General features: G+C 44.5%; 1 protein-coding gene across 1 annotated transcript in view; it reads right to left on the bottom strand.

The window, feature by feature from the left end:
- Positions 1–27124, bottom strand: part of MSH2 (mutS homolog 2) — a 150289-nt gene that overhangs the window by 108343 nt on the left and 14822 nt on the right. The window contains 2 exon segments of the mRNA XM_073672082.1: positions 3184–3383; positions 23034–23167. Coding sequence (XP_073528183.1) covers positions 3184–3383; positions 23034–23167 — 334 coding nt within the window.

The raw sequence follows: 27124 nt of genomic DNA, 5'->3' as shown, positions 1-27124 counted from the left end.
CATAGTGGGCACGCAGCCTTACAACTGCTACATATTAAGATGGGATCTTTGAGATGGGAATAGCCCTTTAAGTTTATTCCCGTTCATTTTAATGAGTGAAAAATGCTGAAAAAAAACATTTAATTAATAAGCTACAAATTAAAAAAAGAAGAATGTTAATGAGATTTCAGAGAAAACTAAAGCAAAGAGAAAAAAATGTCTTTGTAAAGACTAGTGTATAGGAAACATTAGTGTCCCTAATAGCTTGACCGAAATTTTCAACTTTTTAAACATTTACATATTCTTTAATTTTATTGGTAGCATTGTCCTATAAAACTACTGGGTAGATTAAGCTTAATGGGTCAATTAGATTTTTTATATTTGGCATCCCCTTAAATGAAACCTAATGCTTTAATATTTATGTCCTGCTCTAGTGCTTCAGTATTCTTATAATTTTAAGGTCTACTGAAAGGAGAAACAAGCCAGCTGTCAGAATGCCAGTCATAGCGGTCGCTGCCGGAGCATTAACTTTCATTGAAATCAATGGAAGTTTAAGATTTGCTAACAAGACGTCTGAAGGTGTCCATGCTCTTGTAAAGAATCTAAAAAAAAAAAGAAGAAAAGAAAATGCCTTGGAAATTCACCAGCTTTTAATCGGCAGGGAAACTAAAGGAAAATTGTCAGTCAATGTCAGCGCTTGCTGACCGGAATTTTCACCCAACTTGTAGGTATATGGACGTCTCGTGGTCACCGGGAAAAAACACAAAAATCAATATATAAATGTAGCAAATTAGATAAAGTGATCATTTCTATAAAGTAGAGAGTTTGCTAAAACCATTTGTGAGGTCAGATACTGACACTAAATGACAAGGTCTAGCTGAAAAATTGCCCAAAAAATAAAAATAATCCCCAAATCTAATCCACAGCAAACTCAAGAAATTAATACTAAATGAGAAAGTCTGACTGAAAATCACCAATGCAAAGATGTTGGATGGGGTGGAGGTCAAAACTCTATGAAGCCACTAGAGTTCACCCACACCAAACTCACCCCTGCTTTCAGCGCAGTGTCACTTGTCTGCTTGCTGTCGTTTTGATGGTGTCAGTTTTCTCCGTTGCAGATCTAGCAGTGCTCAGAATGCTGAGCTCTCTATAACCCCGCCCACACCACTGATTGTCCGCTTCCTGTGTACACTGTGCTTAGGCAGCAAGCTGCCAATTGGTGATGGGGGCGGAGTTATACAGAGCTCATGAAGATTGAGGACTACATGGTGGCAGGTTTCCTAGTCCTCTAGTGATAAAATCACTGTTTTATCAAAAGGAGATCATCAAAACCACACTAAGCAGCCCAGTAAGTGACATCGCTGGAATCAGGGTCTCAGCCCTACATTTTGCTGCTTTCAGACTAGGTGGCAAAAACCTGGCGACAGATTCCCTTTGAAGGTGTCAAGTTGGACTCCTAGTACTACCAATGATACAGAAAGAGAACAATGAATGAACAAAAGATAAAAAAATAAAGAAAATATCAAAATGTATTTTTCCAATAATCAAAAAAAACAAAAAACAGAAAAGGTACATACGGAGACATGCACAAACATGTGGGGAGGCAAATAGAATGGTGATAAAATACAGAGACCAAAAAACAACAACACACCACCAGACCAGGCTATGTCAAATAACACGCAACAATACTGTAATAAGCTCGACTGTAATAAGCTGGACCAGTATTGCTATAGGACCGTACCTGTAGACATGCTTGGAGAAGTGTGCCGGTGGGGAGTGTCGCCTAAGTCCTCAACGCGCGTTCCGTCAGGAGGACCTATAGCAATACTGGTCCAGCTTTGTTATTTCTCTATTACAGATGTCAGTGCATTGTGGAGGGCTCCCGGATTTATTAAGGGGTATACAGCCTATTCACTTGCATTTCTCAGTAGATGCTTATTACAGTATTGTTGCGTGTTATTTGACATAGCCTGGTCTGGTGGTGTGTTGTTGTTGTTGGTCTCTGTATTTTATCACCATTCTATTTGCCTCCCCAAGTTTGTCCATGTCTCCCTAAGTAGCATTTTTGTGTTTGGAGAAGGGACCATTTTACATTGTTGAGGTTGTTAGTTTTGCTGGCCTAGTACTACCAATGTTTGACCACAGAACCTGCATTGCTGTGTGCTTGATTTCCAATGAATGTGGCAAAAGACCTGAACATATTAGGAGCATTGTCCATAAACCTTTGGCTATTTAAAAGTGACATCTGTGAGGTTACATCCACACTCCTTAGACAATCAGATTTTCCAACCAGATCTTACATTGTCAGCATCATGAATGAGAGATGAAATCTGATCTACATATTGTGGGAAAGAGCTGCAGAAGTGTGGAAGTAAGATCCGCAACAGATCAATTTACGCTGCAGATTATCCCTGCTGACTTCACTCTTTACAATGGAAAGAGGGAAAGCTACAGTTAATCTGCAACAATTTCGTTTTTAAAAAGTAAATAAAAAATCTGCCCCATTGATGCGAATTTTGCTGCTGTGAATTTCTCAGCGTATTTCCAAGAGCATGTGTGGCAATACTACTAGTTAGCGGTAATCACCAGGGAGGTTTTTGGGGCTTGGCAACAAGTACAGTAGTATCCTTAGAGAGCTGAATGCCTTTCTTAGTGTCGCGAGTATCAATATCAGGCAGGTGAGGGTAGGCCAAGCACATGGTGGCCGAAAAGGATTTGCCGTGATCAGTTTTCCTACACATGGTCACTATGTGGGAAGACCGTCTGTATTATCAGCATGGTTCGGCCAATGTGGTAGAAAAGTGGCTTCCAGATCCAATGTGTGCGCACACCAACACAGCAATCCTTCCTTTCAACTAGTGGGTTACAAAACTGGAGATCACACAAATAATGTATATATTTTCTAAACATCATGTAAGGGTTGCACCATAATGACAACCTCTGTCCATATGTCATATACTAAAGTGTATAGACATTATACTAGACTGTCTTTTGCCTTGGACCCCTCTCTAATCCAGTGGAAGCAGATCTTGTTGACTTGGGCAGTGACATCAGAAAGGCCATCATGTAACATTAGAGTGGCCGCGGACAGAGAGGCCGCACCGTCCCCCAGTAATAGCTGCTTTCTAATCACTGCAATAAATGTTATCTACAATGGCTTAAATAACCATGCCGATTGAAACATATTTATTCTAATACACTGACCTTCATATTTCTCCAAGACCTGGATGACGCTCGGCAGCTGGTTCACCGCCTGATACAGCCGGTAACAATCCTGCAGATTTGCATTCTGTCTTTGGAATTTCTTGGACAGCCGGTTAAGATCTGGAAAGCGACGGAGTAAATCTTCCTGAAGACATTGTCTGAGTTCAGCATCGGTCGCAAAGGCTTCCACCAGGTTCAGCCTGTGGATGATTGGGTAATGTCAGGGTTGTGTGATGGCTGCGGTCACATTAGAAATACCAGGATAACATTATAATGCAAATTATGTAGCACAAGAGTATACATTACTGTTACAGCATTTTATTATTCCATATGTTAAATTATTTTACTAGTAACGATGAGACGGACGAGCACCTATCATTATGTATTTGCTTCAGAAATTTCTGCATCTCTTGGCAAGAAAAACTCAGCGTAATATTGGTGAGCTTTTGCTGCATTTTTTTTTACATACATTTTTGTTGCAGATTTTTCCCCACTCATTACACTGTGTGCAGAATTATTAGGCAAATGAGTATTTTGATCACTTTGATACTTTTTATACATGTTGTCCTACTCCAAGCTGCATAGGCTTGAGAGCCATCTACCAATTAAGTAAATCTGGTGATGTGCATCTCTGTAATGAGGAGGGGTGTTGACTAATGACATCAACACCCTATATAAGGTGTGCTTAATTATTAGGCAACTTCCTTTCTTTTGGCAAAATGGGTCAGAAGAGATTTGACGGGCTCTGAAAAGTCCAAAATTGTGAGATGTCTTGCAGAGGGATGCAGCAGTCTTGAAATTTACAAACTTTTGAAGTGTGATCACCGAACAATCAAGCGTTTCATGGCAAATAGCCAACAGGGTCGCAAGAAGTGTGTTGGCCAAAAAAAGGCGCAAAATAACTGCCCATGAATTGAGGAAAATCAAGCGTGAAGCGGCCAAGATGCCATTCACCACCAGTTTTGCCATATTTCAGAGCTGCAACATTACTGGAGTATCAAAAAGCACAAGGTGTGCGACACTCAGGGACATGGCCAAGGTAAGGAAGGCTGAAAAACGACCACCTATGAACAAGAAACATAAGATAAAACGTCAAGAATGGGCCAAGAAATATCTTAAGACTGATTTTTCAAAGGTTTTATGGACTGATGAAATGAGAGTGACTCTTGATGGGCCAGATGGATGGGCCAGAGGCTGGATCAGTAAAGGGCAGAGAGCTCCACTCCGACTGAGACGCCAGCAAGGTGGAGGTGGGGTACTGGTATGGGCTGGTATCATCAGAGATGAACTTGTGGGAACTTTACAGGTTGAGGATGGAGTGAAGCTCAACTCCCAAACCTACTGCCAGTTTCTGGAAGACAACTTCTTCAAGCAGTGGTACAAGAAGAAGTCGATATCGTTCAAGAAAAACATGATTTTCATGCAGGACAATGCTCCACCACATGCATCCAACTACTCAACAGCGTGGCTGGCCAGTAAAGGTCTAAAAGAAGAAAAAATAATGACATGGCCCCCTTGTTCACCTGATCTGAACCCCATAGAGAACCTGTGGTCCATCATAAAATGTGAGATCTACAGGGAGGGAAAACAGTACACCTCTCAGAACAGTGTCTTTGAGGCTGTGGTGGCTGCTGCACGCAATGTTGATCGAAAACAGATCAAGCAATTGACAGAATCTATGGATGGAAGGCTGTTGAGTGTCATCATAAAGAAAGGTGGCTATATTCATCACTAATTTTTTTGGTTTTTGGTTTTGCATGTCAGAAATGTTTATTTCTAAATTTTGTGCACTGATATTGGTTTATCTGGTGAAAATAAACAAGTGAGATGGGATTATATTTGGTTTTTATTAAGTTGCCTAATAATTCGGCACAGTAATAGTTACCTGCACAAACAGATATCCTAAGATAGCCAAAGCTAAAAAAAAAAAACCACTCCAACTTCCAAAAATATTAAGCGTGGATATTTATGAGTCTTTTGGGTTGATTGAGAACATAGTTGTTGATCAATAATAAAAATAATCCTCTAAAATACAACTTGCCTAATAATTCTGCACACAGTGTAGTATGGGTGAAGTCTGTAGCAAAAACGTTGAAAGAATTGACATGCCCGAGAAGTCTGCACTTTCTACCTTTCTCTGGTAATCTAGAGATTCCTTTTAGACCCATTGAAATTATTAAAAAAAAAAAAAAAAAAAATTGTAAGATGGACATCTGTATATTCCCAACTTGTCAAATTATCACCTATTCACTCGATAGGCGATAACATGCGGATTGTTGGTGACTACTGGGACCCCTATAATACCAAAAAAGGGGCGCTGAAAAACTCACTGCAAAACGCACCACCTCCCCATTCATTGTGTACGAGACTGCAGAAGACAGTAGTGTGCGCTGCACTGTGGTATTCCCGACAGTCTCATAGAAAATGAATGGAGAGTGCGCAGACATCACTATTTTAATGGGGCATTCCAGAGCCGTGTTCTGAGGATTGACGGGGATCCGAACCCTCAGGGGAAAACCCATTTAAGTGTATGGGGGGTGAAAGTGACAGCACATTCCTAACTTTCACATAATCTGCCGTCATATAACTGGTCAAAGACAAAAGCTGCAAAATATTAAAGTAGACTTGCTAAAAGACCATCGACTTGTCTTCTAAGATCCTATAGAATATCATCAGGAGAGCCAGCCCTGATACAGTCATTTCTTCCTGCACGGAGGCTCCGCTACAGACACTGCAATGCAGAGCTGGAGGAAGTGCGATGACTGCAGTCACAACACAGGATGGATTTCCAGTAAGGAGTCAGACGGAGCCGCACGTCTCGCACACTGCTCACCTCCCTGTACGTAATCCTGTCATCACGATGCACAAGCAGAAAACTGCTCTTATTGTGTCTCAGTATAAGAGGATATTACACCAATGTGTATAATACTGACGTCAATTACTACTACTACTCCTTCTATAATCCTGTATGTACATGAGGCTATCACATTCTGCTCTGCTTTATATGCACGTTATTAGAGGAAACCTGACAGTCTTGGAGTAACTCATACATTGTTATAATAATGCAGCCGGTCGCTGATTCATCCCATCTTGAGAAGAGATGCCATTACTTTATGATCTTCCAGGGGCAGTTTATAGTGTTGGAATAAATCACCTGTAAAAAGGATCTTGGCAGAGGAAAACTTGAGCATGTCAGGAGCGATTTAGCGGGTGCATTTGCTGCTAGCTGTGTACAAATGTCTGCGGCCAGTGGACAGTTCCTACCTGCAAGAAGGATCCCTACAACAATAAGCAGATCACTATTGTTAGGACCCCCGATCAGTTATCTATGAAGAAACCAAGAAGGATCCTCCAGAGTGAGACGTTCTACAACTGCTCTCCACGGCTGAGGATCCTGATCAGATCACCACCAGCTATTAACTCAGAAATGTCCTACGGGGTCTGTAACAAAAAGGTTTTCTTTAAGCCAATGTCGTATCTCCATTCTGAAAATCTGTGGACTCTCAGATTAAGGGGGGAGGAAGCCGGCAGGTCCCCCGGCGGGCGAGGAAGCCGGCAGGCCCCCCGGCGGGCGAGGAAGCCGGCAGGCCCCCCGGCGGGCGAGGAAGCCGGCAGGCCCCCCGGCGGGCGAGGAAGCCGGCAGGCCCCCCGGCGGGCGAGGAAGCCGGCAGGCCCCCCGGCGGGCGAGGAAGCCGGCAGGCCCCCCGGCGGGCGAGGAAGCCGGCAGGCCCCCCGGCGGGCGAGGAAGCCGGCAGGCCCCCCGGCGGGCGAGGAAGCCGGCAGGCCCCCCGGCGGGCGAGGAAGCCGGCAGGCCCCCCGGCGGGCGAGGAAGCCGGCAGGCAGATCTTTTAGCGGAGGAGGCATGCGGGCAGGCAGACCTCTCAGCAAAGGAAGCAGACGGGGCTCTTAAATTTTTTGCATAACTAGAAAAAGATGTAGATTTGCTCTTTACAGTTGTCTAAATATGTGAAGTAGGTAGCTCCATGTAGATGAACCTGCCTTAGGAAATCACTGCCATAATACCACCATGCAAGGTAGAAAACATTTCTTTATATGTCCGCCATGTTCAATGTTCTATTAAACAAATGGATTGAAGCAATTTGCTTGATGCACCTGAACAATAGCCATTAAATAAATCTAAGATAATGAAATTACAGACTGAACATGGCCCAGATCACTGCATCTATTACCTGCACCAAGGGCTCTGCTACATGTTCTGTGCTACAATGACACCAGGTGGCTGCATGCCGACATTGCAGGAAAGATAAAAATGTCCTACACAGTTCAACTAGGAGTGTCCTCTTGGAAAGACCCTCTCTGTGGCATACACCCAGTACGTGGTGCCATACGGATTCATCTATTAGAGACCTTTCATTCTGGAAACCAGTGGTGAGACAGAAGCACCCGGGTTTGAGACCCTGGACTGTAGGGGAATTCTCAAAGGCTATGACTAAGGGGGTCTTAGTACGGCAGAAACGCGTCAGGTGTTGAGGTTTTTAACTTTTAATGGACTTTACTTGATTCAATCAACTTATATTTTTTATCCAGTCGGTTGTGCCGGAAACTACCCTCGTTTTTCCTCTCTGTCAGCTCCAATCACAAGCAGGTACGGCACCCACTGGTTTCTAATCACAGCAACGGATTCATCCATGTAACCAGCGTGAACAGCTCTAACTCTCCCCTAATCCTTCTCGCATTCTCAGAGTCCTCATTCTGTGATTTTATGATCATGGGGTGGGGGTACTGACTGATGTACTTGTCATTATAGATTTTTTAGTATAAGCTGTCCTGTGCTTACATAAGTAATAACACTATTTCTGGCCATTATAGGATTTGTATCCTGCATTTTCGGCAGCTTCGACCCTGCAGCTCTCTCTTAATTTTCAGTTTGCTCTGATCTACTGGGTGGAGACTAGCTGCTGTGTCGTCCATACATGCACAGCACACAGCTGAGGGATTCCTGCTCTCCTGTCTCTATGTAGCATATGGGTAGAAGCTGCATGGAGAACATTACACAGTAGTAACTGAGCTGTGTAGTTGTGAATCCAGCTCTGGGGTGAGATCGAACACTAATTATTAGAAAGCTAGAACTCTGCCTTCGTGTTTTACTGTGCCCCTGCTCCCCCCTTTTCCGGCTCCTAGACTTAAATAGGCAGCAGTAATAAGATCCTTCAGTGAGCTGGTGTAGCGTCGGCGTCCCTGCCTCCTGCTAGGCAGGGACGCCGTTCCCCTCACCTCTCCGCTCCGTGCCCGGCGTCTTCCTCCCGCTCTGCTGGCAGCGCGCGCTGCTTCCCGGTCACTGTGCTTAGGGCGCGCGCGTGCGCTCCCCTTCTCTTAAAGGGGCCGCCCGCGCCGTCCTAAGGAGTCCCCGGCCAATACCCGGAGGACCTCACCATATATAAGGCACCTCCTCCAAAATGGAGGTGCCCGAGCAATGTTGTTGCAAAGCCTATCAACTCTGCTTCAGCCCTCAGGTCCCGTTACCAGATACCTGCCAGTTACCTGCCAGATTCCTGCGTGATACCTGTATCTGCTTGCATTCCTGCGGTCCGACAGTCTGTCTACCAGCACCTGCCAGTCTGTCTATGGATCAGTCTGCCCGCTCACCTGGGAAAGCCCACCTGCTACCAGCCTGCTAGCCTACCTGGAGGCTCTGCCGTCACTAGCTGTGACCACCTGCCTGTCCAGAGACTCTTGCCCGCTCACCTGGGAGCGCTCACCTGTTAACTGCCTGCTAGCCTATCTGGAGGCTCTGCTGTCACTTGCCGTGACCACTCGCCTGTCAAGAGACTGTTCCGTCACTTGCAGTGTCCGTTCTGCCCTTCTACCCTGAGACTGTTCTTGTCACCTGCCGTGTCTACCTTCCCGCCTTACCTGGGAGCCACCTGCCTCCTTACAAAGACTGCCCCTTTGTATAATAGCTCAGAGGTTCCACCTCCCAGACCCGTTACAGCTGGCAGTCCATCTTGTCTGGAGAAAGATGGATTTTATCTGTTTTTCAGAGCAATTGGTGATTTCAGGAGGCAAATTGTATTGTGGGCATGTTCAGTGACCTGTGCAGGGATCATTGTGCAGGGAGGAGGGGAGGAGATGAGCTGTGACATCACCAATTGTGAATGGTGGAGCCTGTGTTCTCTATATACACTAGTGGCCAAAATTGAGGCAACACCTGCAGTTTTTCACCATCACCAATATTTAATGAAAGTTTTCGCTGACATACTTACTTGAACACACGCCCTCTTCTGCGATATGTATTCTAGGTTTCTTTATAGTGACCTGGGTGTGATTTAAGACCGATATTGTGCCAGCAGTATTAGACAGGAGTGGTCACCTAAGAAGAGAGCCAACGCTGTTACTTTAAGAGAAGAAGGGTACAGTTACCGGGAAATTGCTGCACGAATCGGAAAAGGGATCTCACCGGCCAGCGTTCTCAAAGTGTGTAAGCCGTTTCAAGAGACTGGTTCGATAAAGAATAAACCAGGTAGAGGGAGAAAGAAGGCTACAACTCCTCAGACTGATAGAAGAATTGTTAGAATCGCCCTAAATAACAGGAAATCAACTGCTGTTGACATCAACAAGGAGCTTGTCAACACTGGAGTGACAGTGTCCGATCGGACAGTTCGACTACGACTGGTAAACGTGGGGTTAAGAGACAGAATACCATGTAAAAAGCCATTTTTTAATGCCTCACAGCATCAGAAACGTCTGCAGTGGCCAAAGAACAGTCTAAATGGACCATTGAACAATGGAGAAATGTTTTATGGAGTGATGAGACACGCATATCCATCTTTGGCAGCGACGGTGTCCGCTACGTTGGACGACGACCTGGAGAGGATTGCTTGCCAGAGTGTACAGTACCCACCATGAAGCATCCACTGAGTGTTATGCTAGGGGGCTGCGTGTCTAGAGATGCAGTTGGTGGGCTGCCGGTAATTGAAGGAACAGTTAATGCTGTAAAGTCCATCAAGGAAGTCCTTCAGCCTAAACTCATTCCTTCCGCACGTGATGTATTTCGTGAAAGGACACAGTTTATTTTTCAGCAAGATGGAGCCCCATGCCATACAGCTAAAAAGGGTCTCTCTTGGTTCAAGGACAAAAAATGTCCAGCTATTGAATTGGCCAGGAAACAGCCCAGATCTCAATCCTATTGAGAATCTCTGGGCTCAGCTCAAAAGAGCGGTGTCAAAACAGTGGGCTTCACACAAGAAGGAACTCATTGCAGCCATCATCAAATCATGGCTTCATATCATCACACCATCTGATTTACACAAACTGGTAGATAGCATGCCAAGTAGATGCCAGGCCGTTATCAAGGCCAAGGGCTGTCCAACTAAGTATTAAATTTTAGTGTTAGATATGAAAATAGGACAAATAAATGGCTTTCTCTCAGTCATCTGAGTGACAATAGTGTCCAATTTGTTGACAAATGAACAAATTTCCTGCTAATATTGTGTTTCTATATGAGATTTTGTTATTTCTACTTAAAAACTTTACTGTGAAATCAAAAACATTCATGAAATTTGGATTTGCATTGGCAAAATGATAAAAATTCATAAATCTTGAGGGTATTGCCTCAATTTTGGCCACTAGTGTAGGTGTTATCTTTCACGGTAATCGCGCCTGTAGTAATGAATTCAATCCTGAGAAGACATCTGTACAGAACAGGAATGGTCAGCCTAATAAGAGGCTCAGCGGACAGGATGAACACAGCAATATTTCAAGATTATTTTCTTTACCTTAAGGCTATGTTCACAAGTGCCATTTTTTGTGCGAAATCTCAGCAGTGTTTCACAGTACAGATTGTTTTTTTGTCCTCAGTGTTTTATGCAATACATTGGTTTTTGCAAAATGAAGCACGTCACTTCTTTCAGCGTTTTTTTACCCACATGGATGGGTAGTGCAAAAAACACAGGCATCAGGTTTTACTGCATTTTTGATGCCAAAACCCGAGGAAGTTGAATTCAGTTATTTTTTTTTTGCACTAAACTTTATCAGCATGCACAAGAGACAAATGTACACTGACAAAAACACTGTAAAAAGTGCAGCAAAAAAGCAGGAAAACATGCAGCTTCTCTACAGTACAGCATGATGAAAGTTTAAAAAAATATATAAATGACAAAAACGTAACAAATATTTCCTGTAATATAACTTGATGTGAGCAGTAGGTCACTTTTGGATAACACACGCCCCATTAAGCATACTCTCAGTAACATCTCCATATTTACTTTTCATTTCCCATCTCCATAGTATGATATATAGGTTTATTACCCAGCAATATTCACACACTGAAACTGCCGCACCCATATCATTCAGAGCAAGGTGTGAAACCAGAGTGCAGAAACCGGCCGGAGGACTGACACAATGACATCGGATAAGACACGGTAGATCTCCTGCACACTACGGTTCTTCTCGTCACCACGGGCATCAGGTCAACAAATAAGATCATATCAATGGACGGCCATTTAGAAATAAATGATTGAGTATGGGATGTGATAAAAGTACACAGAGGGCTGGGAAAAAACATAACAAATGTCGGCAGCAGAGATAGAGACGGTGACCCCAAGGGGAAAGGTACACACTTTGCTGACTGTCCCCCCACCAACACTAGCGCAACACTTGTTTCTATAATGAGTTGATCTCTCTCAATTGAGGAAATGTGTAGAAACATTTTAGGGGGCAATTTCTGTGCTAAGGTCCCACGAGGATCAACCATTTCACCTCCAGTCTAGAGGATAAAGAAAAAGGATGAAACTTGGGGTAGAGTCGTTTGTTTTTTACTTATGGGAAAACCAGCGCTGCAGAATAGTCTGTTGTCAAAAAGCAATGAACGCTGCAATCTGCCCCATTAATAGGATGCCGTCCGGCTTTATTTTGCACAAAGACCACCAGCCCAAGCCTAAAAAAAAAAAAGCCAGCTGCCAATCAAAAGGATTCATGATTTTTTGCATAATGCCAAAATTTTTACGTTTTTTCTTTCTCCTGTGATGGATATCCTCCTTAAAAAGGAGGCGCTGCACTGCTTTTTTTACTGATCAACAGGGTGGGGGTCGGACGCTCCACGAGAGCTGTTCAGACTGCCGACCGGACGAGTCGCGGATCTGAACAGCACCGCTCTGTCAGCTGTGCAGTGGCTGCGGCCGGTACTGCACATCGGCCATATATATTAATTATGGAAAACAGATTAAGTGTTTAAACAAAAAAGGATCATTTCATATAAAAAGCCTTAGTTACTTACGGGTAACGGGATTTTTCGGAGCCATGACAGCACCACGAGAGAGAGGATCTGCCCATGAAGGACAGGAAACCTACAGGTTAAAAAGGGCGGCACATCTCTCCCGCCTCAGTTTAAGTTAACAGAGCATGAGAGGTCCGCCAAGGTTAATTACAACAAGACAAAAAAGACAATATTCATTTTAAGCCAATGACTAACTTCCCCCGAGGATGCAAAAAAGGAAAATAGCCTTACGGGGGTGCAAAACACCAGTGAAGGGAGGGAATATAAGGGTGCTGTCATGGGCTCCGAAAAATCCCGTTACCAGTAAGTAACCAAGGCTTTGTTCGTACTCCCATGACAGCACCACGAGAGAATTACAGAGACGAAGGAGATTAGGGAGGGACCACAGCCTGAAGCACCCTTCTCCCAAAGGTGAGATCAGAGGAATCACCCAAATCTAACCTATAATGCCTATAGAAGGTGGAGGGAGAAGACCAGGTGGCAGCCTTACATATGTCTACGATGGAAAACCCCGTCTTCGACCCAGGAAGTTGCTACTGCTCTGGTGGAGTGTGCCCTCAACCCCTCCGGTACTTCCTTATCTCCCGAAGAGTAGGCAAGGGTGATGGCCTCTCTAATCCACCTCGCAATTGTAGATTTTGAAGCTTTACAACCTTTCCTAGCCCCCTGATGGCATATAAATAGGGAACTATCTTTCCTAAAACTCTGAGACCTCCAGATATTTAAGTACGCACCTCCTAACATCTAATGTGTGTAGTTTCTCCTCTTTCTGATTTTTAGGGGGAAAACAAAAAGTTGGAAGATTTACCTCTTGAGTCCTATGAAATCGTGAGACTACTTTTGGAAGAAAGGCTGGGTCAGGCCTTAGTACAATTCTATCATCCAGAATTCGAGTAAACGGTGGGGATATAGAAAGAGCCTGTATGTCACTTACTCTTCTGGCCGAAGTTAGGGCAACTAACAGGGCTGTTTTAAGAAGAATAATTTTATGGGAGGTTGAATCTAGGGGCTCGAAGGGAGGGTTAGTCAAGGCATTTAAGACCAGGTTTAAATCCCAGGGAGAGCATCTGGATTTAATAATAGGTCTACACCTGAAAGAGGCTTTCATAAACCGTGCTACCCAATAATTAGCTGCTATATCAAAAGAAAATAAGGCTCCTAAAGCCGAAACTTGTACTTTCAATGTACTAGTGGTTAGGCCCTGTTCTAAACCCCGCTGTAGAAATTCTAGTATCTTCCCAATAGGGATCCAATCCTCTGGTTTGAATTCTGAAAAGGACAGGAACTTCCTCCAAGTTCTAGCATAGATGCGGGGAGTAACAGGCTTTCTGCTACATAGGAGAGTGTTTACTAAATTTGTGGAAAACCCTTTTCTGGTTAACAGTGCCCTTTCAAATTCCATGCCGTTAAATGGAGATTTGAGGCTGGAGGATGGGAAACCGGACCCTGAGTGAGAAGGTCCGGAATCTCCGGAAGGACCCAGGGGTCTGATATTGACATTCTCCGGAGACAAGAGAACCACGGTCTCTTGGGCCAAAAGGGGCATATGAGGATTATTCTGGCATGGTCTGCCCTGATTTTCCTTATAAAACAAAGAAAAGGTGGGGGGGGGGGGGGGGAAGCGCTGTGCCTGTGTGAACCTGATAGATCATGAACTGGCTGTGCAAATAATGGTAGGCTGCTCACCTTAGGGGGGTTGTGTAAACCACACAACCCAGGTGTGAAAGCCTCTGGTATACAAGGTGGTAGCTGCCGCTTATGGTGCGTGGCCTCTGATGACCGCTGTCTGCTGCCAGTCACGTGGTACTGGGTATGAATCACGTGATGGTGACGTCATCAAGGTCCTGGCTCCAGCAAGCACATACAGTTCCCTGCAGCTCCGAGCCACAAATCCCCTCGGGGAATGCAGAAATCAGTATAGATAGATTGTGGTCAAATTCGGGCGCCAGGAACTGGATAAAGACGACTGGAAGGATATTTAAAAGAAAACAAACCTCTTTATTCGACAATGTTATAACCACAACGCGTTTCTGCAGCGATCTGCTGCCTTCATCAGGTGGATCCAGGAAAATCTACCTGATGAAGGCAGCAGATCGCATCAGAAACGCGTTGTGGGCATAACATTGTCGAATAAAGAGGTTCGATTTCTTTTAAATATCCTTCCAGTCGTCTTTATCCAGTTCCTGGCGCCCGAATTTGACCACAATCTATCTATACTGATTTTCCTTATGACAGACGGAAGCAGGATCATGGTAGGGAATGCATAAGCCAAAGGAAACTCCCAGGGATTCATGAAGGCGTCCACTGCCAGGGGCCTTTCTCTGGGGTTTAGAGAACAAAACGTTGCCACCTTCTGATTGTATTTTGTCGCAAACAAGTCCACTGTTGGAAGACCCCACATTGCAACAATCTAGGAGAATATCTGAGGGTTCAAGGACCATTCTCCTTTTAGGGAATTGCGGCTGAGAAAATCTGCTCTGACGTTTTCTTTTCCTCTTAGATGTACAGCAGAAAGGGAGAGAAAATGGTCTTCTGCTTTCTGAAGAAGTCTGTCTGCTACTCTCATTAAGTCTTTTGAACGGGTCCCCCTTGATGATTTATATATGCTACTGTCACTTGATTGTCCGAGAGTATGCGGACATCCTGGCCCTGTAAATATTCAAGGAACCCATTGAGCGCATGATCAACCGCCAAAAGTTCCTTAACATTCGAGGAAAACTGTACCTCATTGGTTGACCAGGTCCCCTGAATTAAGTTACCTTCAAAATGAGCACCCCAACCTGTAGAACTTGCACCCGTAGTCAAGACTGCAGAAGGTTTACTTTTCTAAGGGACTCCCCTAGAAAGATTAGTGTATACCAACCACTAAAGAAGGGATTGTAAGGAGCGAGGGGCCAAGGTGAATTCCTGGTCTAGATGACCATCTAGAATTGAGTCGTTGAAGTGCCCTTGAGTGAAATTGGGACCAAAGCACCGCGGTAAAACTTGAGGTCAAGGTCCCCAATAATGACATGGCTCTACGGAGTGACATGGAGGGTCTATCTATACATTGCTTCACTAGGCCCTGGATTTTTGCAATCTTTTCCTCTGACAAATGGCATAACTGTCTTTCTGAATCTAAAATGACCCCAAGGAACTGTTGAGCCTTTTGTGGGGTCAACCTAGATTTTTCCAGATTTAGAAACCAACCTAGGCCTTCTAGGACAGAAGTTGTCACTTGAAGGTGGGCTTCGCATTGTACAAAGGAGTCCCCCACTATCAGAAAATCATCAAGGTAAGGGATTATCAAGATGTCTTTTTCTCTTATATGGGCCATAACCTCTGCCACTAGTTTGGTAAAAACTCTCAAGGCTATTGCCAACCCAAAGGGAAGGACGGTATACTGGAAGTGTTTAACTACCCCTTTTATTTTAATGGCCACCTTCAAATACTTTTGATAATCATTATGAATGGAAACAAGTAAATTTTATTGTCGTTTTTAATGATTCCATTTTAAAGGTATCTATTTTAAGAAGGCTATTTAAGGATCTTAAATTTATGATTGTCCTGAAGTGCCCATCTGGTTTGGGGACCAGGAAGAGCGGGGAGTAGAATCCGTATCCCTCTTCTGTTTTCGGAAACTCAATCAGGACGTTTTTCTTTATTAGGTCTTGAATCTCCGATACAAGGGCTATCTGCCGCTCTGGGGAGGAGCTAGAGGGAAAAATCATGAATCTTCTGTAAGGAAGGGTTTGAAATTGAAATTTAAGACCAAATCTAATTAGGCTCAAAATCCAACTGCTATGTGTAATACGTTCCCAAGCCGGGAAAAACAACGACAATCTCCCTCCCACGTAGGCCGATTGTGATTTCCCTGGCTTCTGCTAATCTTTGGAAGAAGAACCAAAGAGTAGGCCTCTACCTTTGCGACCTCTTTCTTCGAACTTTTCCTGTTCTAAAAAATCTTCTTCGGACAAATTTCTTTCTCCGAAATGATTTCTTAAGAGAGGGTAGAGATACAGAAGGAAACCCTTTCTTAGGATCTCCAGCTTTTTCCAAAAGTTCATCCATGGTTTGGCCGAAAAGATATTCCCCCTCACAAGGAATTGTACAAAGTCTAGATTTTGTTTGTACATCTCCAGGCCAGCATTTAAGTCATAGAGCTCCCCGAGCAGCATTTGATAGAGCTGATGATTTCGCTGCCAGTCTAACTGAGTCCGCAGACGCGTCAGCAAGAAAGGCTGCTGCACCCTGGACTAGGGAAAGGGAAGAAATAATCTCCTTCCTGGAGGCACCCTTCTTCAGTTGGTTGTCTAGCTGCTCCAGCCAGACCATCAGGGCTCTGGATGTGCAGGTGGCTGCTACTGCTGGTTTCAGGGCTCCTGCAGTAGTCTCCCATGCATCTTTCAAAAAGGTATCTGCTCGTCTGTCCAGGGGGTCTCTTAATGCTCCCATGTCATCGAAGGGGAGAGAAGACTTCTTTGATGTCTTAACAATGGCAACATCTAGCTTTGGTGCCTTTGACCAAGAGGAACTTGCGACATCATCAAACGGATACCTCCTTTTGAAGGAGGGAGGAATGCTGCCCTTCCTCTCTGGCTTTTGCCACTCTCTATCAATGAGATCTTTAATTTTAGTATTCATGGGGAAACATCTCTTCTTTTTCGGACCTAATCCCCCAAACATTACATCCTCCAAAGATTTTTCTGGTCTATTGTCCACAATGCCCATGGTAGTTCGGACAGCTTTTACCAAGGCATCAACCTCATGCAGAGGAAAACATTGTCTATCAGACTCGCTATCAGAGGAAGAGAGGGAAGAGGAAGAAATGTCTGAGATATCAGAGTCTGAGTCTGGCTGAGGGTCCTGAGGAAAATGCATGGGCTCAGATTTCCCTCGCAAAGCCTTGCCTATTTCTTCTTTAAATTAAAGTCTTTAGACCTAAGGAAAACCCCGGGGTTTCTTCCGTCATCACCCTGTCAATACAAGGTTGGCACAATTTCTTAACATATGCATCAGGGAGCGGGTTGCTGCATAGGGCACATGATTTAAATGAACATTTCTTGGTCGGAAAAAATTATAGACAGAGAAGTAGAAGAAGAATTAGTAGAACTTTCACGAAGATTCCACTTACCCCCTGGAATATGTGGTACGGTAGAAACAGAGGAATCCTTCTTAACCAGCGGAGAATCACGCCGAACAATAGGACCTTCCTTCCAGCTTTTTGCAGTGAATTTCCTAGTTGAACGACTGGACCCAGACCGGGAACGACGTTGCACCGCCTGTTGTGAGGGCTTCCCAGAGGGCTGCTCCAGCAGCAGTTGTTCTGGCTGAGGTGATAGCTGCTCTTGTCAATCTCCCATATTGGGGAGAAGCACCTCTGTATGCTGCCAGGTCCTTTTTATACTGGCCATACCTGGTACCTGTGTGGAGAGTCGTTCCCACCCCCCCCCTCGTCAGCGGTGACAGACTGCTAAGCCCCGCTGCGGCATCCTCGCTCACATGCGCCCATACGCTTCCTGGTCTCACGCGTGAACCACGCCCACTTCCGACGGAAGCCTCCGGCGCACCGGAAATACGTCATAGGGCCGGGCCTGTCACGTTCACCGCCGGCGTGGCCCAGATCTCCTGCGCAGTGTAGCGGGGGTTGCCCGCATGCGGACAGCCACACATAGCGGAAAATCCACCTCAGCAAGAGGGGATGTCACGCTCACCGCAACGCGGTGCCCCAATTAGCCCTGCCGTGGCGTCTCCAGAAGTCCAGAACCGACCAAGGCAGGGGCTTCACCGCCCCAGGCACCCTGTCTATTCCATCTGGGGCAAGAGATCCTTTCTTCTTCCTGCAGGTAAGCCTGATGGGAGACCTATCAAGGACAGGAAACCTAAACTGAGGCGGGAGAGAGGTGCTGCCCTTTTTAACCTGTAGGTTTCCTGTCCTTGATGGGCGGATCCTCTCTCTCGTGGTGCTCTCATGGGAGTACGAATAAATCGGATTTAAATAGGTCATTTTCTGATGACACATTTCCCTAAAAACTGAACTTAGGTAATTTTGCTTCATACCACTAGAGGGCGATAGACAACTAATACATGAACAGCGCTGTCAGGCTATGTGCCCACGATGCAGAAACGCTCAGGATTTTTTCCTCAGCGTTTCTGCATCTCCCTGGCAGAAAAAAACGCATGGGGATTGTACATGCGGATTGTACATGCGTTTTTCCTGCCAGGGACATGCGGAAATGAAGTGTTCTTCACTTGCATTTCCGCATGCGGGTTGACAAGCGCTTTCCAAGAGATTTTAGCATCACTTGGAAAGTGCTTGACAACTTGGTCACACTATATAAAACCATGCAAATAGCATGGATTTATATAGTGTGACCCGAGAGAATGTCAAAAAATAAAAAAATAAATGTATACTTACCCTCCGATGGCCCCCGGTGTTCTGCTTCACTCCATTCTCCCTTGCCGGCAGTGGTAACTGAAGGACCTGCCGACGTCAGCGTCCCGTGACCTGTCACATGACTCCAACGTCAGCGCAGGTCCTTCATTCCATCGCAAAGTGCCGGGAGTCCAGGAGGAGCGCAGCGCGGGCCGCCGGAAGGTAAATATATATTTTTTATTTTAATTCTTTTTTTTACAGATTTTTTAATGGTACCTGGGTGTGGATGAGACTCTCCTCTCCTCCACACCCAGGTATCATCCGCACATTAGAACGCGCCAATTACGCAAATACAGATGCAGTGATGCAGATGTCATGCGGCGGTCCAATGCAAGTCAATGGCGGCGAAAACGCAGCACTTCCGCAAAATAATTGGTAGTGCTGCGTTTTTTTCCGCAATGATAATCCGCAGCGGAAATTTCCGCAGCATGTGCACAGCATATGCGGATTATCATTGGGGAACATGGCAGACCTTCTACCAAGCGTTTTTTTAAGCGTTTCTGCAGCGTTTTTGCCGCTGCGGAAACGCTTAAAAAACGCATCGTGGGCACACAGCCTCAAGCATTGAACGTGTGAACTTCATTGTAATGGACCACTGTGGACTCTGCCGCTCGAAGAAATAAATGTAACAAAAAAAAAAAGCAAATAATGCATTAAAAACCAAACGGAGATGATCTATTAATGAGTACGGCAAAATTGCAGCGGCTCGTATGTTATATATGGCAAGAAAATTAACAGCCCAAAAATGTATGAAAGGATCAGGAGCCTATGATATCAGAATTTATTGCTAAAGTTAACTGGCTAGTAAATTGGGAAAAAGACATATACCTAAAAAGAGATGCTGCTATCTCTAAATTTGACAAGATATGGGGTCTATGGATTGATGGCTCTGGTTTGACATCTAGAGAACTGAGGAGATTTCGCCTTGGCTTGCTTTGAGTTACGTTTAGATGATGCCTCAAGTTAAACTTCTTTGAAAATTAATAATAATGTTATTAGTACTTCCACAAGTTATATGTAATTGGATTGACTATTGTTACGATGTTCAAATACTTGTTCATCTAATTATGCTGGTTTTGCAGAGCCAAGATGAATAAATAACTCATGTTTAATGCTTATTGAGGTTGGGGGGGTGGAGAACTGTGTTTCTCCAATGTTTGTCTGGTTATTTATTTAATTTATTTTTTTATCTTTGTGAAAATCTTTATAAAAAATATTTGATCAAAAAAAAAAAAAAAACACAAGACGGAGGCCGAAATCCCTTTAAAAAAAAAAACAAAACTAAACACATAGGGGTAATTGGGAGCAGTAGTGAAGCCCCTTACAGAGTCGCTATGGAGCAGACGCTCTTGATGTGGTGGAGTTGGCGCTTCCATGTATCCCATCTGAAGATCACGTAATGTTACCTATAACGGTAAAGCTGGAGTAACCGTCACACTGATTGATACTAAAAAGTTCTTATAGGATGAGACAACATTGTCTTTGTAAATGATGACTACAGGACCTGTCCGGCAGAATACTTTGCCTTCATACAGTACATGTATTTAGACCACAAGACTTTCCTTTATAATGAGCATCTCAACAACCAAAGTAGTGTGAATTATAGCAACGGGATTATACACGTCCAAATTTAAAAGCCGGCAGCCACGGCCGGACAGATTCTCACAATTAGGCGTCCGGTTACTCATAAGCTACACAAGGGTTATATTTGCAAAGCAAAACAGAGGATGACGACGTTGGACGTATTATGGCCTATTGTGCACCGCCTTTGAATGACATGCAAACCGAAGAGATGACCGGCTGAACTTCAAAGCTCCATGAAGGATCACAACGGACGTCAGGTAATTCCTGTACAGCTCAAATACTGGCTGGGTGTGATGGCAAACACGACGGCCCAGAAGCCATAGAGCAAATAAATCAGAGTTGTGTCACAAATAAAACAAACTACAAAGCCAACACCTGCACCGCTGATCAGTGGGGGTGCTAGGGGTACAGCCCCCAACTGTCTGATTTTGATGACCTATTTATAGGGTCCGTTTACATGAACTGACCAGCGGCACGATACGACTGCCAACTGGTAAACTGTTGCCAATCGGCGGTCGAGTGAATGCCTGTTTACACAAGCAGACCAAAGTAAACGATGCGCACGGAGAAATCTGTAATAGACTGTTCAGTACACACAGTCTGCCATAGTTCTCGACAGGACAATGCGCTGCCGAAAACGATGATCACAAAAGATTACTTCAGCCGCTGATCAAGCGTTTTGCATGCTCATTGGGTGATCAGCAGCCTGCTTACACGGCAAGATAATCGTGAAAAGAGCGTTTTCAACAGCTCTTGTTCACAATTATCTTGCAGTAAATGCCCCTGAAAGGGAATCTCTCAGCAGGTTTTTGCCATCTCATCTGAATGCAGCATAATGTAGAGACAGAGACCCTGACTCCAGCGATGTGTCACTTAGTTTACTGGGTGCAGCTGTTCTGACACAATCAGAGCTTTTAGATTTAGCAATGCAGCAAAGCTGAGGAAGCTAACCCCGCCCACACCAGGCTCTGTATACAATGTCTATAGACAGTGAGCTGCTTATAACAGGAGAGGGCGGAGTCAGACTCACAAGCGCACTCCAGCCAGTCACAGCAATGATAATCAACAGGTGATAAAACCTTCAGTGTAAATGAACAATATCACACAGACGGACATGTGACATATCGTTCAATTCTTTGTTTTAACCCCTGCCTCAGATGACAAGGCAAAAACCTGCTGACTGATTCCCTTTAAGAATAGATAATCAATATCAGAAGCCTGGAAAATCCTTTTAATGCTAATAATAAAGCTGACATTACTATGGACCTCCAAGCCTCAGGTTTTCTCCTAGTACATCAGGCTGGCACGTCAGGGTATACCGGTCACTTTTGGCTTTGCAGAAGATTATTTATTAGGAGGTTCCTGTTAAAGAAAACTCTGTAGTAGCATTATATAGTGGTGCTGGATGCAAAGAGGACTCCAGCCAGAGATTATAAAGTATGCAAATGCTCAGCGAGTAGCAAGATAACCTATGCTAAATCTCACTGGGTCATGCAGGGGGCACCGGTACTCCTGCTGATTTATGCCATCCACTGGCATCATGCCACAGCAATAAGATATCCGTGAGTTAAAACACTAAATGACGGTGTACTTATTGAGGATTTACATAACATACAGAGGACACAGACATGGATTGTCCTGCAGTATTTACTGCCCAAATCTCCCACAAGGAATCACAGGGTCGTCGGGCAAGCTACTAACAGCTAGTTATCTTATGGTGGGCGAGACGAGACCCTTGACTATTCATAGACCCCACTAATAGAGTTACGACAGAATCCTCCATGTATATTGATGTAATCTGCTGGGGGCAGGTGGGACCTTTCTTATTCTCAGATATATTCACTGTATGACTATAGCGGCAGCGGTCATGCCCGAGTCGCAGTAACAGCAGCTGCAGAGATTTGCTGGACATAAGATAACGCTCCACTGACTTCCATGGGAGCATTGTAGATAGGACCACGTAGCAGATTTGTATTTGACTACTGTAAATCTGATACAATTATCTGAACAGGGTTTTATCTGCAATGCAATGCACTCAGATTAATAGGACAGACTCATGTGAATATACTAAGGTGTGCACTTAGTAGTAAGCTGGGGCCGCTGCTTTGGAGAGGCTGCCCTTAGGACCACAGCAGACCCCTTTACACGCTGCTTTGTTCACATGCAAACCCAGGAAAAGTTTTTTTGAGCGGAGTTCAAAGCCAAAAAAGAAGCCGTTGAACCCATGATTAGAGGGGATATCCGCCACTTAGGTTACCTGACATAAATAATGCTGAAATAGGTGATCAGCACATGCTCAGTAAGAGAGGAATAAAAGACCGGCCCCTAACCGTGACGCCAGGGACATCGCTACATTCGATCCTGCAAAAAGTGTCATGGCTGTTTGAATGGGATGGCCTCACACAGGGGCGGCCTCGCAGAGGGGAGGCCTCGCATGACCGGAGGAGCTTTTCTGAAAACAATACACTTTATGGGAATGTAAGTTAGAAAAAAAAATTAGAGGAAATAGGGCAGGTTGAAAAAAAATTAATTTTTTTTTTACCCTTTGACAACTTTAACTTTCTAAAGAAAAAAAGAAGTAGTCAATGCCAGGCACAAAGCTATGTTTTCATTTACCTCTCTTCGATCCTGTTCTTGTCCATTAGGGGTTGTTTAATCCATTGGTTCACCAACCTTTGCCCCTGGGGGGTTTTACACTTATTTAACAATCCGGACAGTGACTGCGTTCCAGTAGTGTCTTCAGCCGAACCCTAAGAGAAATGGAAAAATATATATATAAATACAGAGGATCCGTCATTGTCTGAAGGACAAGTTCTCGTCCTGTCGGTCCTATTCTATTTAGGACTGAGAGACAACGGCCACAATTCCAACTCACACAAGGATTTAAGTCCATATTCACTACAACGAACACTCGTTTCACTAGAATCTTGCAGTGTAAACCAACAAAAGAGCAGAAGGCTCATTCAATTATCTTTTGCACTGCACAGAAGATCATCGTTCTCTGCAGCACATCCCCCTGTCTAAACAGGACTAACGCTGCCGAGAACAATGTGCTCTGCAGTAAGACAAATATCCTTATAGTACTTGTACATGACATGCGGTGGACCTCCCACATCAGAGATGCTGTGGACAGCGGTAAAACCGCTTATTGCTGCAGATAGGTGCAGGTAAAGAAGCACTCCTCCTCCTCCCATCAAAGATTTTATCCTCTTAATATATTGCAGTCATCCTATTATACTGCACTGTGTACTCACAATTGCTCATTTTGCCTTTCTACCCAGCTAATTCTTCTCTTTTCCATTAGGTCTATGACATGATGTGATTAAACACTTACTAGCTGAATCCTTCTAAGCTCTATGTAGAAAAAAAAAAAAGAAGAGGTCAAATATCGCTGTATGAGTCATCAGTCACTGCAAAAGTCTCTGGCAGAGGAAGAAGGAGGGAGAAGCTGGGTCAGGAGTAGAAGAGGGGAATGATAAATGCAGGGAATCTCATTTATAATACCGATGCTGCAATACAAGGCAGATTTCGTAAATATGTAAATCTGCAGTGGAAAATCTGCAAAGAATTCTCCATGTGGGAACACATGCCTACGTCCCCCTCCCATCTTGGATAAGACCCAGCGCGCAGTGAAAAGAGAAACAGGTCAGCAGAAGACATCCAAGTTATGCGGTTATAGCAAGTCAGTCTAGGTCAAATTGTTCGATCGATGAGGGTCCGACCACCCATCATCCTGTGTCTCATTTAAGGGGCAACTGCTGTCCACTTAAAGTCACAATGGACACACTTCTCTCTTGTACACTTTATTTTTAGATATTGTGTTCCTTTGAGAAATGGAGTTTCCCTTTATTACCTACTGAAGGTCTCTGTACTGGGTATCAATGCGTAAAGAACTAAGCACACAAATGGGGACAAGAGCTGTCATGCGAGTGCCGGGAACTTCCACAACAGATGATGAAGTATGAATAGTTTATGTAACACGGAGCAAACATATGACATGACATCCATCATTCGGTCAAATGCAATGTGCACATTGTCGGCAGCTCATCTTCTGTTCACATGGGGAGAGGTGCTGCCGATAACTATTCTCAGGCCAATATAAATGGTGCGATCAGCCAATAATCCAGAGGTCTTATAAGCATTTATGTGGCCGATGGTCCATGTAAAATAAACCAAGCAATATGTAAGAACAGGATAATCTGACTACAGCCCACACAGGCTCGCTCAGAGTATACCCCTGAAGAAGAGCACTTTGTGACGCAGTTTAAGAAAAATACTTAACACTGACTTTTTGTGTCTTCAGCAAATAAAGGGGTGAGAAATGTATCTCCGCAGAGCTAGGCTAACTAGACATTCGTGTTTGGTATCATGCAGGGTAGGTAAAGGGGTTTTCATACCACCATAAATGGCATAAAAAAATAAATAAAAAAAAACCTTGCAATAGAGCTTGCAAGCGCTGCTCTGAAGCAGACGTGGCTGGATCTTACAAATTAAGGCTGCACTCTAACGCTGTAGCATACAAATATGGAATATATGACATTGGAATTGCATTGCTGATCTAGAAAATCTGTTAAAATGAAGAAACCTAGAGCATCAACTGGCCAATTGTCCTTGCCCAGGAGAGATATCATATTAGGTTAGGTTCCTAGCAAAGAAGGTGGCCGTGTTGATCGCTATTGGGCACACATGAATTGGCCAATTAATGCGCTAAGTATCTTCATTTTAACCTATTTTCTAGAGCAGCATTGCAATTCTAATTTCATATACTCCATGTTTGCATACTACAGCGTTACAGAGTGCAGCTTTAATTTGTTGGTTACATATGGAAGTAGCTCTCTTAGCTTGCACCTGTTCACACAAGTTTTTCTGTTATGGAAGTGAGGGTCAGTCTTTGATATTCGCATTTGGCTGGATCCGGACAGCTTAGGTGCCACGGCGTTTCTCTAACGCGGAGGCAAAGCATTGGGGACCACTCCGCTCCCCAGGAAGCCGACAGGCAGGGCAGCGCTGAGCTCCTGATCAATCATGGGTACAATACTATTACAACACATGGATGTGATAGAAGAGCTCCGCCATTATGGACCGCTCTCTTTTGCCCAGAGCTGCTCAAAATCACCAGCTCTCATTGGCAGGCTTGGGCAGTCACTGATTTGCACCGACTCCGGAAGGATGCATACTCCGGATGTCATTGTGATCTGCAGATAGTGATGATGGCTCTCCTAATAAAGGAGCCATCTGTAGTACTATCAGTATACCTCACAGTGACTTTATATGAGTGGTAGAGAAAGGGTGATGTCCACACAACAGGTCTCTCCTCTGAAGAATAAAAGCTGGCGTCAGATCTGTTGCTACTGCTGACACTGACACTACTCCATTGCACTCGTTTTCTAATTTTTTCCCAGCATTTTAGCTCAGGTCACAGATACTGACCGGTGACATTAGTCACACATCCGGTCTGGTTTCTGTGTTCCCTCCTATAACAGTAACTCCCATATGAATGTCAGAGGAGCGTGAATCCGAGGGCAGGTGAATACCTGCTCTTACCATTATCCCTCCCCCACTCTTATCATGTAGGAGGCGGCTGGAGCCATGTCCGAACATGTGTGCAACTTCACATAAGAAACAAGAAAAAACTCATCAAAAAAGTGCAAGATGCCCACAACGTGGGTTAAAACTGCACATACAAGTTATTCCCTGTTGTATCTCTCTGACGAAACATAAGGCTGATTAACCCCTTGCACCAAACCCACATCTCTGACTCCTGGTGTTACCCAGTAACCATCCCCCGCTCTGCCCCTATACAAATACCGTGTGAAAGGATTGAACGACTTTTTATTGGGTCATGCAGCACCGAATGCTCACAATGTGACGCTTCACACCAAAGAGGCCACTTTGCTTACGGAAAACCATTTGGCCTTTCTGACCTCTTAAAAGACAATTGCAGAAAGTCCAAGAAAATTCCTGAAGATAAGCGGAGACGTCAGGCAGCTGCTGATCTCCTCTTACACGCATCTGCCGGGGAACGTTGGATAGTCGGTGATAACACCTCGTGGAGGAGATTGAGCGGCTTCAGTTTTTGCCATTTTATCATTATTCCACTTCTGCCTACAGTATTATTTTTCCATATCTGCAGGCAATATACCTGATTACACCACAATAAAGAGCACAGCATTGGGTATCACCTAACAGCTAAAGGTGGGGCTCAACATTTACTCATTCGATGCTTCTGTTGCAGGATTCAAACCTGGTGCAACAGTAAAAAAAAAAAAAAACACCTAAAAAGAACAAACCCTTCCAGTAAGAGCTGGCCTTGTATGAGAGGAAGGGAAGCGGCAGGCATACCTGAACTTAAGAATATACCTTGGCTTCAATACCTCCCACATTCAGGCCTGACAGGACTTGTGTTGGAGCCTGGTTCAAGATGAAAGCATTCTTGTATCTGGTTGCTGCCTACACAAACTGCGCTCCAAAAGCAACAAATCTCTGCAAAGGAGCGACGCCGTGCAAAACGGAAAGGGGAGCTCGGGCATATATAAAGGGAAACTGACAGACGAGTCATGCTGCCCACGAATGGTGACCGGGCTGCACTACTGCAGCCCGATACATCAGTCTCGGACACACTCCAGCGTTTCAGAGAAAGTATACTTTGATGATTCGGCCGGGTGGCACTGGCTGCTGCAGATGATTGATAAGGCGTTCGCTATGCA

The sequence above is a fragment of the Phyllobates terribilis genome, unplaced genomic scaffold (assembly GCF_046119375.1).
Source record: "Phyllobates terribilis strain yellow unplaced genomic scaffold, ASM4611937v1 Scaffold_3__8_contigs__length_932513732, whole genome shotgun sequence".
In the NCBI taxonomy this organism is placed as follows: Eukaryota; Metazoa; Chordata; class Amphibia; order Anura; family Dendrobatidae; genus Phyllobates; species Phyllobates terribilis.
The sequence above is the reverse complement of the archived record's forward strand: the minus strand, read 5'-3'. Positions and strand labels throughout refer to the sequence as shown.